Source organism: Ctenopharyngodon idella, chromosome 8, assembly GCF_019924925.1.
Source record: "Ctenopharyngodon idella isolate HZGC_01 chromosome 8, HZGC01, whole genome shotgun sequence".
Taxonomy (NCBI): Eukaryota; Metazoa; Chordata; class Actinopteri; order Cypriniformes; family Xenocyprididae; genus Ctenopharyngodon; species Ctenopharyngodon idella.
The window spans coordinates 8586428-8600286 of record NC_067227.1 but is presented as its reverse complement, the minus strand read 5'-3'; the positions used below and the strand labels follow the sequence as shown (position 1 = coordinate 8600286).

Sequence of the window (13859 nt, the reverse complement as noted above, 5' to 3'; positions counted from 1 at the left end):
AACCCGTAAGACTTTCGTTCATCTTCGGAACACAAAAGAAGTTATTTTTAATGAAATCTGCAAGCTTTCTGTCCTTCTATTGACAGCTACTCAACTACCACTTTGACGCTTCAAAAAGTTCATAAAGAGATTGTAAAAATAATCCATATGAATTGAGCGGTTTAGTCCAAATTTTCTGAAGAGACATGACTGCTTTATATGGTGAACAGATTGAATTTAGGCTTTTATTCACATATAAAGATAAAAGAGACTTTTAATTCAAAAACATGGAGCTCTTCAGATAGTAAAATTTCTCTTTAAATGCCATGACAATGTGGATATTTGGAGTTGAATTGAACTTCTTTATGCTGCAGTATCATTTATTATTCCACAAAATGCAACAGCATCACACACTACTGAAATTAGATGATAGGAAAAGGGGCCAGTTATTTATATCAGTTCAGTGTGCCATCCTCATGTTCTTTTATTCGACTAAGAAACAGAATAAAGCAAATACTAAAAAATGGGTCTGAGGAACATACATCAAGTGAAATTTGATTATTTATTTAGTTTAAGTTGAGGACAGTCCCTCCGTTATCCTGAATTAAATATGTTTTAATAAAAATTACATTTCTGAGAAGAAAACTCACTCAAGACTCCACATCATAGAATAAACAACAAATGATTTCTTTCGCTTACAAATGAAAACACAAAAATAGTTGTAATAAATGACTTGAACTTTATTGCATTTTGTGCAGACAAGTCTATAAAATGGTCCAGAGAAACCATTATTCATAGAACATAGAAGCTTTTGACAAGATAAAACAATAATTTAAGATATCTAGTTTAAATATATTTTCATATAACACAATTGAGACACAATGTTCTATTTATTTTTAAAATATTAAACTTGCATGGACACACAAATTAAACAGCTAGGCTAAGATAACTATAATGTGTCATATATTTACAAAAGCAACTGCCACGGTTTAACCTCTCTTTTTCCAATAAAGTGATATGTCACAGAGTCATATACGTAAAGAAACAGAAACACTCCACCTTTTTCCCCGTTACAGTCACGCTCACAAACACGCGCCACTTTGACTCCTTGTGAGAACCGAAGCAGAAAACATAAAGCACATCACTAATCAAGATCACTGTCTTTGGATCTACACTGACTACCATACAAAAAAGTGTCAAACTGCCCTCCTATGTAGAAATGTCAGCTGTGTAGAAACGCTCTTGCACACACTGTTGGGAAAGTTTCAGAAGCATCAGAAGATGTACGCTGCCATTAGAAAGTCAGAATCAGTGCTTAAAAATTGAAGGTGAGGGCTGGAGATTTTCGGTTAAAACACCAACATGCTGAAACGGGAATCAGGAGCACTGAATGAAAGATGAACAACTTCTGCCGATCTAAAGTAACTGCAAAGCCCCTTCTGTATGGTATATCCCAAATACACAGGATAAATCAACTGTGGCAACTTCTCTTCCCATTGATTAACTTCATCAAGTCTGGCTAAACAGCCCATTCTATATGAGTCAGCATTCTCAATATTGCATTTGAACACATTTTCACACACGCCGCTTCAGCAATCACTCTGAAATAATCATTAGCACATTCTGAAACACCTGCAATTTCAAATTCAATTCGCTGGTTATTTTATAAGCCCTGTTAGTCGACTAGTAAACTGCGTTATACCAGTACAGAGCGCAACAGTGCCCGCCCACTTTTTCAGCAGCGTTGGTTCCTGAAGTATTTTTTCCATTCATTTCTCCCATAAGGATTTCAAAAAAGTCTTCGTTAAACCATTATGAGCCATGAACCAAGCCAACCAACTACGAGGTGAATCATAACACAAAGTATTTAAAAATCGGACAAAAATACAAAAGGTACAAGACTGTGTACTTAACGGTTTTAGTGAGGAAAAGAACTACAATCCCATGAAGCATTGCGAACAGCATAATCAAGTTAAAAACAATGGAGAAATATTTAAATCTATAATATATATTGAAATATTTGAATATTTTGAGAGTGTAGGGAGACTTCATGCGCAGTGGGAGTACGTGGGGTTGTTTCGACTCTGACTGGAATTTTCTTTACAGCATCATGGGTAATGTAGTTTTTCACCACGAATTCCACTGTTAAACATGATTATTTTAATACTAAGTTGAAATAATGTGGGCTGACGGCTTCAATTAACCTCATAGATCACAGTAAGATATCTTTAAAGGTTTACAAAAAATTTACAAAAGGTCGTTGAAAATCAATTTCCCTATGGAGAAAATGAAGGGAGTTTTTACTTCTGGAACTAGACTGTTGCAGTCTATACCATTGTTGCAGGATAGTTACATGTCAACGTTGCATAAAAAACATTATGATTCATCTATATGCATTCTAACGCTGCATTCACTCGGGGCGTCGGCGTCAACGCTTCTCATTTACTTAATTACTGAATTGTGGGTTCCGTCACGTCGAGGCAGAAGTTGAAAATTTCACAACTTTTCAAGCGCCAACGCAGGCGTCAGCCAATTAGATCGCCATATGCAAATAGCCTTAGAGCAGTCGCTAGCCAATTGCGTTCATGCAACACCGGAAATAATGTGATTGGCTGTTGTCACTATGACGGTCACGTCAGCACCAAGCTTCAGACACGCCCTCCGTCAAGCGTTGATGCCGACTCCCCATGTGAATACAGCATAAGGGCACATTCACACAGAACACGTTTTTTCCATTCCACTGCTCTACTTTTCCATTATTTTTCAATGTAAACACGTACTAGACGAACGTCTTTAACCTTTGTGCTCGTGTCTCGCATCTTTTGCAACGTCTTGCGCATGACGCTGCATTCTAAATACGCGGCGCTCAAATTAAAATTAGTTAAAACGCGTCTCTAGACTTTACGCTTTTTTTAGTTCTACTGACCTGCGTCTTGTGTTTTTAACAGCAAAAGCATGTTCTGTGTAAACCGACCCTAAGGGGCCATTCACACAGAACGCGTTTTTCCATATTACCGCGCTACTTTTCCATTGTTTTTATATGTAAACATGCGCTAGATGGATGTGTTTGACAGTTTCGCTTGTGTCTTTTGCAGAATCTCATGCATGTCGCAGCGTTCTAAAAAAGTTAAAATAAGTTATTCTCACTAGACCTTTTTCTGCTCCACTGACCTGTTCTTCTTAAAAGCAAATGCGCGTTCTGTGTGAACCGGCCCTAAAGGTGTTTACTTCAGGTTCCCTACAACAGTGCTCCACAGCGAGGACGTGAAATAAGAATAAAAATACCAACAAATGTGATTGAATGTAAATATGTGAGAAAGAAACTTTGAATTTTCACAGTGCTTATTTCTAGTTATGCTTTGGCCAATTTGGGGTGACTTTGAGTTTACCGCCCCTTTCAAGGGAAGATAAGGAACGACATGCTATACAACACAAGGTTTATGACACTTCTTTATGTCTTCAGCCTTGGGGAAGGATAAGACGAATCTGATAAAATGATATCGAAAAGCCCTTTGCATCAATGTGAATTCAATTCAGATATTCTATACTTCATGATGAACGGGACTTCAGACATCATTGTCATCCGCAGAGTGAAACCTCTGTTATCCAACAGCCAATATGGCTTAATCGCGACATTGTCCCAGCATGTTTTTCTTTGCATGATTTTAAATAATGTGGAAAGTTCTCATAAAACTGCAAGTCACCCTGGCAGATACGGAAGCTCTGATTTCAATACCTATACCACTATAAACAATTCAGTAGAAAGTAATTTTAGATCCTCAAAGAACTTACTAAACTGTAATTGCATAGGACTCCAAAGAAGCCAAACTCGTCTTTTGTGTTGTAAATTCTAACATATACGGTACAGCAATGCAAAAGTTCCTTCAGATAAGATTACCATTTTAGTACATAAGCAATAAACTTGGAAGAATTATGATAGGTAGCACTTATTACATACTTTGCAATTTCTGTTTTGGATAAAAAAGATCAGTTGAGCATAACTAGAATACTGATAGATCACTTCTATGAACTTATAGACCACAACCTTTACACACTACCTTTCTACTACAAGTGTGAACTTTGACATGACCACAAATGAGGAAAGATGAGGTATGCTTGAATAGTATAAGGACAGACTGGCGGTCTGAGTCGTTTTGCCTGTCTTTGAGTTGTAGTACTCAAAACCCTGTAAAACATTTGTGAAAATTATTCACAACTCATTTGGGCGTCTGAATGTAAATACACTTTCGATTTAAATGCAAAAAACATCTATAAATATTGTTTTTTTTTTTCTTTCGTTTTTTAAGTCATGTTTTGGGGGAGTGCAATATATATTTACATTTTTATGAAGGTAGCAGCAACCTCAGCACAATTTAATTTTAAAGTTTAAAACATACATTTAGTTATTTTCATTTTAAGTCTCACAGTTACACAAGACGATATTTTACTAGTCTATTTAGTAATCTAATATATTCCTTTTTTTCATCGTTGCAATTTTACAAAAAAATAAAATAGTTCTTTAGATAAATGTTTTTAATATCTTCTATTTCTACCACACATGAACTAAATAATATGCTCGTGCTCGTGAATTGAACAGTCCGCATCAGTCGCTCACAGATGCTGCTTAAATGTAGCAAATTAGTGTCGTCTTTACAAATGTAAAAATAAACGAAGATGTCAGACATTCATGACAAACATTAGACATGATTTTAAAATGCTATGCAGTTAAAATATGCTTTTGTTCACACATTTGATTAGGTGAAAAAGGATGATTTCATTAGAATAAAACTGCATCTGCAACTGGTAATATCAGACACATGATATGTTTTGATGCCGTGACCCAGCACTGTCCTTTTCTATATGAAAATGCAAAGATTGGTTCGGTTTTTTTTAAAAATGTTTTTCCTCTCATATGGCACGATTTATATTTTGTGATTTGGCAAGAGATGTACTTGAATACCATGTTTTTCCATGATTACAATCAATCGAAAATTGCTGAATGAATAAATAATCTTCTTTGTAAATAAATATTTGAAATATAAATACTAATTCTTTTCTATTTACATTCCCTTAAGATATATATGTAATTCTACTATTAAATGAGATTATTCGGGATTATATCTTTATGGAATATTTGAACTGTATATGGGTTTTCAATTATACAGCAGTTCTGTTTAGACTCTCCACAGTATGTACACGTGTGTGACTGAGCAATATAATTCATGTTTGCTGATGATATTTTTCCATTTCATGGATCAAGTGAACATATTTGTGAAATAAACATATCCATCAACCCTCCAATATTATAAAACCCCTTTAAATCTACTCCAGTACAAACACACACACACGCACGCACGCACACAAGCGGTCCAGCCCTCTCAAATCGTACAGTATATGACTCTTAAAAGGCTGATGTATTCAGAGGACATGCAGATGGTCAAGGGCAAAGCTGATAGTCATTGATCCAGCAGTGCTTACATTAAACACTGGCTCACATTAAACCCTGGTCAATTCTGTCCTTGGTGTAAAAACACACCTCAGACAATTACGTGGTACACTGGAAGACTTGTTTTCAACAAAGAAAGTTTCCGCTCTATTTACCCTATGATGAACAGTAAAACAATGGAGTGACAGTATAGGAACAAAATATAAAGCCTAAAGGGGCAGTCACACTAGATTTTGAGTTTCATTCACTTACTGTACATTCATATGTAAACGAACATGGAAGAACGCAGACTTGTGTATAAACTTCTTTCGACGAATTCTAATAGTTTGAGCTGCCTGTTCAAAAGTAGCAATAAAATAATTTGATTTAAATGTCATATTTATATTAAAACGTGGAGGAAACTTTTAGTTTGGGAATTTTTCATCATCCGTATACAGTACCATTCAAAAGTTTGGGGTTGGTAAGGTTTTTTTAAAAAGAAATTAATACTTTTATTTAGGAAGGACACATTAAATTAAACAAAAGTGACTTTTATATGCATTACATGCATTTTTAATGTTTTCCACAAATACTGTTTTCAATATTGATGATAAGCATTTTAAAATGATTTCTGAAGGATCATGTGACACTGAAGACTGGAGTAATGGCTTCTGAAAATTCAGCTTTGCCATCACAGGAATAAATTACAATTTAAAATATATTCAAATAGAAAGTGTAATAATATTTCAATGTTTTTATTGTACTATGCAGCCTTAGTGAGCGCAAGAGACTTCTTTCAAAAACCTTATCGACCCCAAACTTCTGAAGTTTACATACAAATTTAAAAGAAGCTGGATGGTTTGTAATGCTTACTGAAAACCTTTCAACATTTAAAATTGACTGTTTTTGAGGTTCACACAAAATAAATAAATAAATAAATATAAAACTGTTGTTTCGCATGCTTAAAATCTAGTGTGACTGCCCCTTAAAAGTATTTTGTTAAGATATATATAATATTAGATAAAGTTTAGATGGATCAGAGTATTTGGTCAGGTGTCACTGGAGAACATGTGGTTTTGGAAATTAGTCAGAATGTCGTAATAAAAACCAACTCGATCATTTACTGATCTATGTGTAATGTAAGCTGTTGAGTTTTTGAGGTGAGAATGAGGCCAATAAGAGGAATATAGATTGAATGATTGAAGGATTAAACTTAATAATAATAATAATAATGTGGAAGAAGTGACATCTACTAAGCTGGTGTCTTTTTAGACTATGTAGTGCAAAGTCATCTGATATGTGCTGGGGCGTTATTGCTCATGGTGTAGGTAGGGGTTACTGGGACGTTCCGTTTATGCAGTGAGGGACAAGAGGTGAGGAATATTTGGTGGTTGAGCTGAGCCCCTCAAGAGTAGATGGTAATGACCTCACGTCCACCTCCACGCACGAGCAGGACCCTGTTGAGACCTTCAGTCAGGACCTCGAGGAACTCCATGTCTGTGTGTCAGAAGTTAAGAGGCTAACTTTGACATTTACATGAAAGCAGCACTGTCATACACAAGCAGGAAGTAACTTCACTGTAAAAAGTTTTAAGTCAGATAGACAGATGATTTTATTTTAGAAGAAAAAGGATACAGTTCTCTTCTCCAGTGCGGTTCCTAGGAGGTCCAGGCATGTTTAGCAGGACTAGTTTCGCTTCTTGTGACTTCTTCACGATGACCTCGTTGAGCTTCTGCGCGTGGTGCATGCGCCTGACATTCGACTGATTCCTGTATAAAACATCATACGCAGAGCACTGCAAAGACTTTTTGTGAATGTGAAGTTTCTTGATATGACTACATTTTTAGCATGTTTCTGCTTATCAGAGAGATATGAAGCATACATTCATATGTGATAATTAATTGTGCCATGTTTTTAAAATAATCTGAAGGACGTAGCATTAGTGTTATCTTGAAAGAGTACTCACAGGTTCTCCCATTCCCTGAGGCATGAGCAAAGGAAAATAATGGTGAACAACCCAGTGAACAGAGAAATACAGGAACAGCACAAATTCAACCACATTTTAAAATGAACGTAATTAAAAAACAACCTCAATTACTTTTTTTTAGCCATAACTACAAAGGTAAGGATGTGCCATTTCATTTATCGGGCAATTATTGATCAAAAACCATATGTATTTTTAATTTACATTTTTTTATTGATTTATTATAGCTGACACAATATATACTTAGTAGAGACTGTCATTATCTTGACTCACGGTTTCATGTTGAACATATCCTTTATGTTTTCAGGGTTGGCCACAGCTGGGTTATTGGTCTTCTCCGTTTCGTCCGTCCAGGTCATCTGAATCTCCTCTCCGGGGCTCATGGCCACTGGTGTGGGAGCAGTAGGGGAGGTGGGGCTAGTGGGGGTGGGGGTGGCATTTTTTCCCTGAATGAGTTGAACCTGTCGAGGACGGGAGAGACGGACAGACTAAGAGAAAGGTAAAAAGAGTGAGAGGGTAGAGAGGGATACAAAAAAAATTAAGAAGTGAGAATTGTCGCATTTCTGGTAACCTTGTTTTCAGAAGGATAAAGAAAAAGATAGGAAGAGAGGGAGAGAGAAACACTGCCAGGGTGTTAACAGAAGAGAACGATTTTCTAGTAGATAATGACTGAGAGAAGAGAGAGAATTGCAAAAATAGAAAGTGATAAAGAGATGCTATCTTCATGGCTGATAGGTCCGTGTTATCATCTAATCGGCCAGAAGGAAGGGCGTGATTAGCTCAAATGGAAAACACACACAAAGTCACATGCTTGATGGATAAATGCATAGAGAAAAAAACTGCAAGACAGCAGCTACCTCCTCCTCTGGTTTCTCTTCGCCACTTCCTGTCACGGACTCCTCAGCGATACTCCTCTGGGGGTGCAGGTTTGAAGGGTTCTTTCGCCGAATAGAGCCACGGGACACATCTGTGATGCTCTGAATCTGAAGAGACAACATCAGAGCTGTTAGACTGATTCAAACGGCTAGATTTATAATATTTACCTATTATGTATCTAATTAAATATTGATGTCTGTTAGAATAAACCTTGTGAAAATGAAGTGTGCTTAAAGAGTTAGTTCACACAAAAATGAAAATTCTGTCATTACTTACTCACCCACATGTAGTTCCAAACCCGAAAGACTTTTGTTCATCTTCAGAACACAAATGAAGATCTTTTTGATGAAATCTGAGCTTTCGGTCCCTCCATGGGCAGCTACGCGACTGACACTTTGATGCTTCAAAAAGTTTGTAAAGAGATCGTAAAACTAATCCATATGAATTGAGCGGTTTAGTCCAAATTTTCTGAAGAGACTTTATATTTTCTGAATCACTTTATATGATGAACAGATTCTTTTAGAATTTAAAATTTAGGCATTGATCAGCGAACATAAACTGAAGCTTAATCAAAACTGCGTAACACATGAGAATGAACCTCATTGGTTCTCACATGTCAAGCAAACATGCTTGAGCTTCTGTTTACCACAACTGATGTGTGTGTTGATGAATGTTTATATGTGAATAAAAGCCTAAATTCAATCTGTTCATCATATAAAGTTATCGTGTCTCTTCAGAAAATTTGGACTAAACCACTCAATTCAAATGGATTAGTTTTACGATGTATTTATGAACTTTTTGAAGTGGTCTGAAAGTGGTTGTCACGTAGCTGTCTATGGAGGGACAGAAAACTCTTGTTTTCCGAAGATGAATGAAAGTCTTACGGGTTTGGAACGACATGAAGGTGAGTAATTAATGAAGAATTTTCATTTTAGGGTGAACTAGCCCTTTAACTGTATTGAATGTGCACTTGTAGTTCAAAGTTCAAAGTATATTTGAATTTGCAGATAATAATGAAATAAAGGTAACTTAAGTGCACTTAAAAAGAGTACACTTTTAGGACTGTTTTAACACAGTTAAGTACACTTTTAAAAAGTGCAATGCAATAATGTAATTACATTTCAAATGTAATTATATCAAATTAAAAGTTTTACTTTAAAGTACATTTTAAATCATTATGTTTTAATAATCTTTTGTCATGCTTTAAAGTACACTTATTTTGATCTGTTGACTAAAAAACTAAAGCACATGTAAAGTCGTAAAAAAATGTAACCGTAGTCACTTGTAAAAAAGAAGAGTGCCCTAACTATATTGAATGTGCACTTCAAATCTTAAAAGTATATACGATGAAATAAAAGGCCATTTAAGTGTACTTAAAGAGAGTACCCTTTAAAGACTGTTTATTTACACACTTAACTATACTTTTACTTGAAATTTAAATCATTATGTTTTAATAATATTTTGTCATGCTTTAAAGAAGTACACTTATTTTTATGTGCTGATTGACACGCTAAAGCACATGTAATGTACATGATTATAATTTGAACTGTAGTGTTTTTTGATATTACATCAATAAATTTTAAATGTACTAAATTGCAACTTCATCATTACAAATATGAAATTACAAATCTACTTAAATACATTAAATTACATTTAAGTTTCAATAGAAATTACATTAAATAGTTTTTACCACAAATGCTTGCCAGTACATTCGGCAATACACTTTAACCATATTTCAAAGACAATAGAATTGTGAAATTAAAAATAAATATATACTTAAGCGGATCAAAAAGCACTCTGAAGTTCAGCTAATTGCACTTAATATCAGTTTAAACTATAACAAATTTTCATTTAATCGCATAACATGCAATTAAGTGTCAAAAAACATATAGTTTATAGTATATAACACATAGTATATTCTCTTAAAATATATTATTTTCATAATAAGCACTCTTTTAAAAAAAATGCTAAAATGGACTTCTTTTTCACAAGGGAAGACTATTCTGTGATTTGTGTGGATCTGTGGGAGCATCAATACCTCTCTCTCACGCTCGTTCTTGGTAAGGTGCATCTCCTTGAGGATTTTTGATCGCTGCTCCATCACCAGGGTCTTTTCGTAAGTGTAGGCCGAGATGTCGCTGTCATGCTTGAATTAAATAAACAAACAAGTTAGAACGTTGGTCGCCAGTATCAACTTGTGTGTGAAGGAAGTGTGTTTGTTCCTCACCATTTCAACCACCTCAACCTCAGCATCGAAGCGCAGGTGATAGAGGAACGTCATCAGGTCTTTCTTCATCTGAATACTGTTGTCGTCCATCTGAGCCACAGTGAAGATACGCATCTTGCACTTCCTCCACACCTACAGTTGAAGCACAGTTATTGATTGCCCAGTATATTAATGAAGTTAGTATATCATTCAAAGACATGAAATGAATGCGGTCTCTGTTTCGATCCCTAGTGTGTGGCCTTACTAGGCAGCAACTGATTTAAGGCACTGAAATGAAACCTTAATTGCAACACTTTACATAATGAATTCCTATAGTGTTTGACGTTAACATGTTGCTATGCTAACAGAAACTCACAGATAACAGATAAGCACAACAACAACTACATAGCACACACAAATATTGGGTGAAATAGAGTTATGTCTAATTACTATTTTTAACATTTTTTTTAGTATTAAATTAAATATATAGTATAACATACTTAAATATTTTAAATTGAAATGCTCCTCAATGGCCATCTCTGAACAAGAAATGAATGGTCCTTTTGGCTAACTTCAATAACTCTGCCCACCATTGCTCAGACTGTAATTGCTGTAATTGTGTGTGTGTGTGTGTGTGTACCTTGTGCTGGCGCAGAAGAAAGGGAAGGAGCATGAGCATGCCTCCGTCATGGACAATCCACCACACGTCAATGTAGCCCTCAGTGAAACGCTCTCCATTTGACGGATATGCAGAGATGTTCTTCGGAACCATCAAAGCCAACTGAGCTGCGGTGGTCTCCCTAACAATCTCTGTGGGGGGAAAAAACATAACAATATTGTTATGACCCTGAGTGTTCTCCTTACCTGTTGGTGGCAGATTGTGGTCACTCCCCATGTTTACTGATAACTAGAGGAGTAGAATATATAAGGGCTCTGGGTTTTCATTTGGGTTAGCACTCTCTGTGGGATAGTTCTCTCAGGAGCGGCTCTTGACCAGAATGTAACATCTCATTGATTTTTTTTTTTTTTTATACATTTCTTATATCATGTAGCTTTTTTGTTTTTCCTTTGTTTCTTTGTTTTCCCTAGACTTAAGTTTATTATTTGTGGTTATGGTTATATTTGTGACAGAGAATAAAACAATTTGTATTCATTAAACACTGGTGTGTGATCCCTTTATGTTGGGGGTTGAAACAAATCTTTTGTTTCGAATCAGTGTTTCGGAGCGTGTATCAAACTGCCAAAGTCACGTGATTTCAGTAAACGAGGCTTCGTTATGTCATAAGTATTTCGAAATTTCAATGGTTCACCACTGGGGGGCGTGACTTTGGCAGTTTGATAAACGCTCGGAACCACTCATTCGAAACAAAAGATTTGTAAAGCTTCGAAGCTTCATGAAGCAGTGTTTTGAAATCGCCCATCACTAGATATAAGTCGTTATTTTGGGGGTTTTTTGGCACACAAAAAGTATTCTTGTCACTTCATAACATTAACTTTGAACCACTGTAGTCATATGAACTATTTTAAATATGCCTTTAGTAGCTTTCTGGGCTTTGAAAGTGTTAATTATCTTGCGGTCAATGGAGGCCTCACTGAGCCATCGGATTTTATCAAAAATATCTTAATTTGTGTTCCGAAGATGAACGAAGGTCTTACGGGTTTGGAACGACATGAGGGCAAGTAATTAATGACAGAATTTTCATTTTTGGGTGAATTAACCCTTTAACAGGCTATGGTAACAACTGCAGGTAACCACATTTTACACTGTAACAAGCTTCACCCTGAAACACTCAGCACATATTGAAATAAATGACAGGCTTTGTGATTTGATAAATCACACAAAGCCATATTGCAAATTAAATTTTATTTAAATTTTTATGACTAGGGCTGCATGATTTTAAGCAATCATGCAGCCCTAGTCATTCACATGCATGCAGTTAATATTCATCTATGAAGATATCTATGTACTGTATCCTTTATCATTGTTTATCATTGCTCATAACAGAACCTGTGTTATCATAAGCAGTAAATCTACATTGACACAAAAGTCATGAAAACACAGGTAAAAAGGTCATCAACCAGATATGAGAGATCTTTGCCTCACTGTCTAAACTAACCCACCACATATGAAAATCCATGTCTAGTCTTTGGTCTTACCAATAAAGTTTCTGCAACGGTGGTGCTCCTCAGCTTGTTTCCAGTTCTTGGGGAAGCTGACCAGAACCGCATTGTGGCGGAGGCCACCTAAACCTCCAGCTTGGATCAGATGTGAGGTGGCGTCCCGCAGGTTAGAGGAGATCACTACCTGACTGAATCCCTTCACCTTCTCAATCTCCATCAGCTTTCTTAGGGACTGAGAGAGATGGAGGTTATTAGTGTCTCATTTCATGTAAGAATGTATCATTGCCTCTTGTGTTTGGCTTGAGTTGTGTGTGTGTGTGTATGCATACTTGGTCTGCTTTCTGTGCCTGTGGTTGGTTGTTTAAGTAGGTGCCCTCCACACACGCTCCCACGATGGTCAGGCCTTTGCCTGCTTTCAACTGATTGGTCAGCGACAGCAGTCGAGGTTGCTCTACATTCTGCTCTCCATCCAAACCCATAAGAACCAGAATCTGGGGCCTGGAATATTGATAACATTTCGAATTATGATGAACATTTTAATTAATTCTCAATATTTTGGAAGAATGTAGTTTGACGTGTGACAACTATAAACTTGTTCACAGGAAAAACTTGTTTGTTGTGTTCACAGGCATATTATTGATCCATCACTAACCTCCAGTTTTTAGTGTGAGGAGGACCTTCCTCCAGCCTCATCAGAGCATAGCGGGCGGCACTCAGAGAGATGCCACGTATCCCATCGCCCCACTCTTTCTCTGCCCTAAAGAGACAGAACACACAGCCATTTTGGATTTTGTGATGGGGCTTAGATATTTTATTGATCAATTCCAAATTTTTAGCTTAGTTTGTGTGGATCAGGGGGTTTCAAACTAGTGTCTTAAATTATAACTTTACAAGATTATATATTATATATTTAACATGATAATTTGGTGATATTACTGTTTTATTTAGTGTTTTAAAGACACAAAAGGTCAGAAATGATGAGATTACAATTTTTTATTCTTTTGACATCACTAGTTTCTAAAAAAAATAAAAAAATAAAAAAATAAAGGTGTATACATTTAATATTATTAATAGATATTGCTGTCAACCTAATCAAATTATAGTACTGTTCAAAAGTTTGGGTCAATACATATATATATTTTTTTAAAGAAATCAATACTTTTATTCAGCAAGGACATTCAATTTATCAAAAGTGACTGTAAAGACACGTTATAAATTTCTGTTACAAAAAATGCTGTTTTTTTAGACTTTCTATTCATCAACTGATC

General features: G+C 35.8%; 1 protein-coding gene across 2 annotated transcripts in view; it reads right to left on the bottom strand.

Moving 5' to 3' along the window:
• Positions 1-698: 698 nt before the first annotated feature.
• The window catches only part of slc12a5b (solute carrier family 12 member 5b), a 65058-nt gene continuing 51897 nt past the window's right edge, over positions 699-13859 (bottom strand). For both annotated transcript variants that reach the window (XM_051902752.1, XM_051902753.1), the window contains exons 16-26: positions 13244-13348; positions 12921-13089; positions 12628-12823; positions 11111-11280; positions 10492-10623; positions 10303-10410; positions 8246-8371; positions 7662-7849; positions 7371-7385; positions 7040-7173; positions 699-6901 (exon numbers count right to left, since the gene is read on the bottom strand). In XM_051902752.1, coding sequence (XP_051758712.1) covers positions 6810-6901; positions 7040-7173; positions 7371-7385; positions 7662-7849; positions 8246-8371; positions 10303-10410; positions 10492-10623; positions 11111-11280; positions 12628-12823; positions 12921-13089; positions 13244-13348 — 1435 coding nt within the window. In that variant the 3' untranslated portion in view covers positions 699-6809. The remainder of the gene's footprint in view (positions 6902-7039; positions 7174-7370; positions 7386-7661; positions 7850-8245; positions 8372-10302; positions 10411-10491; positions 10624-11110; positions 11281-12627; positions 12824-12920; positions 13090-13243; positions 13349-13859) is intronic.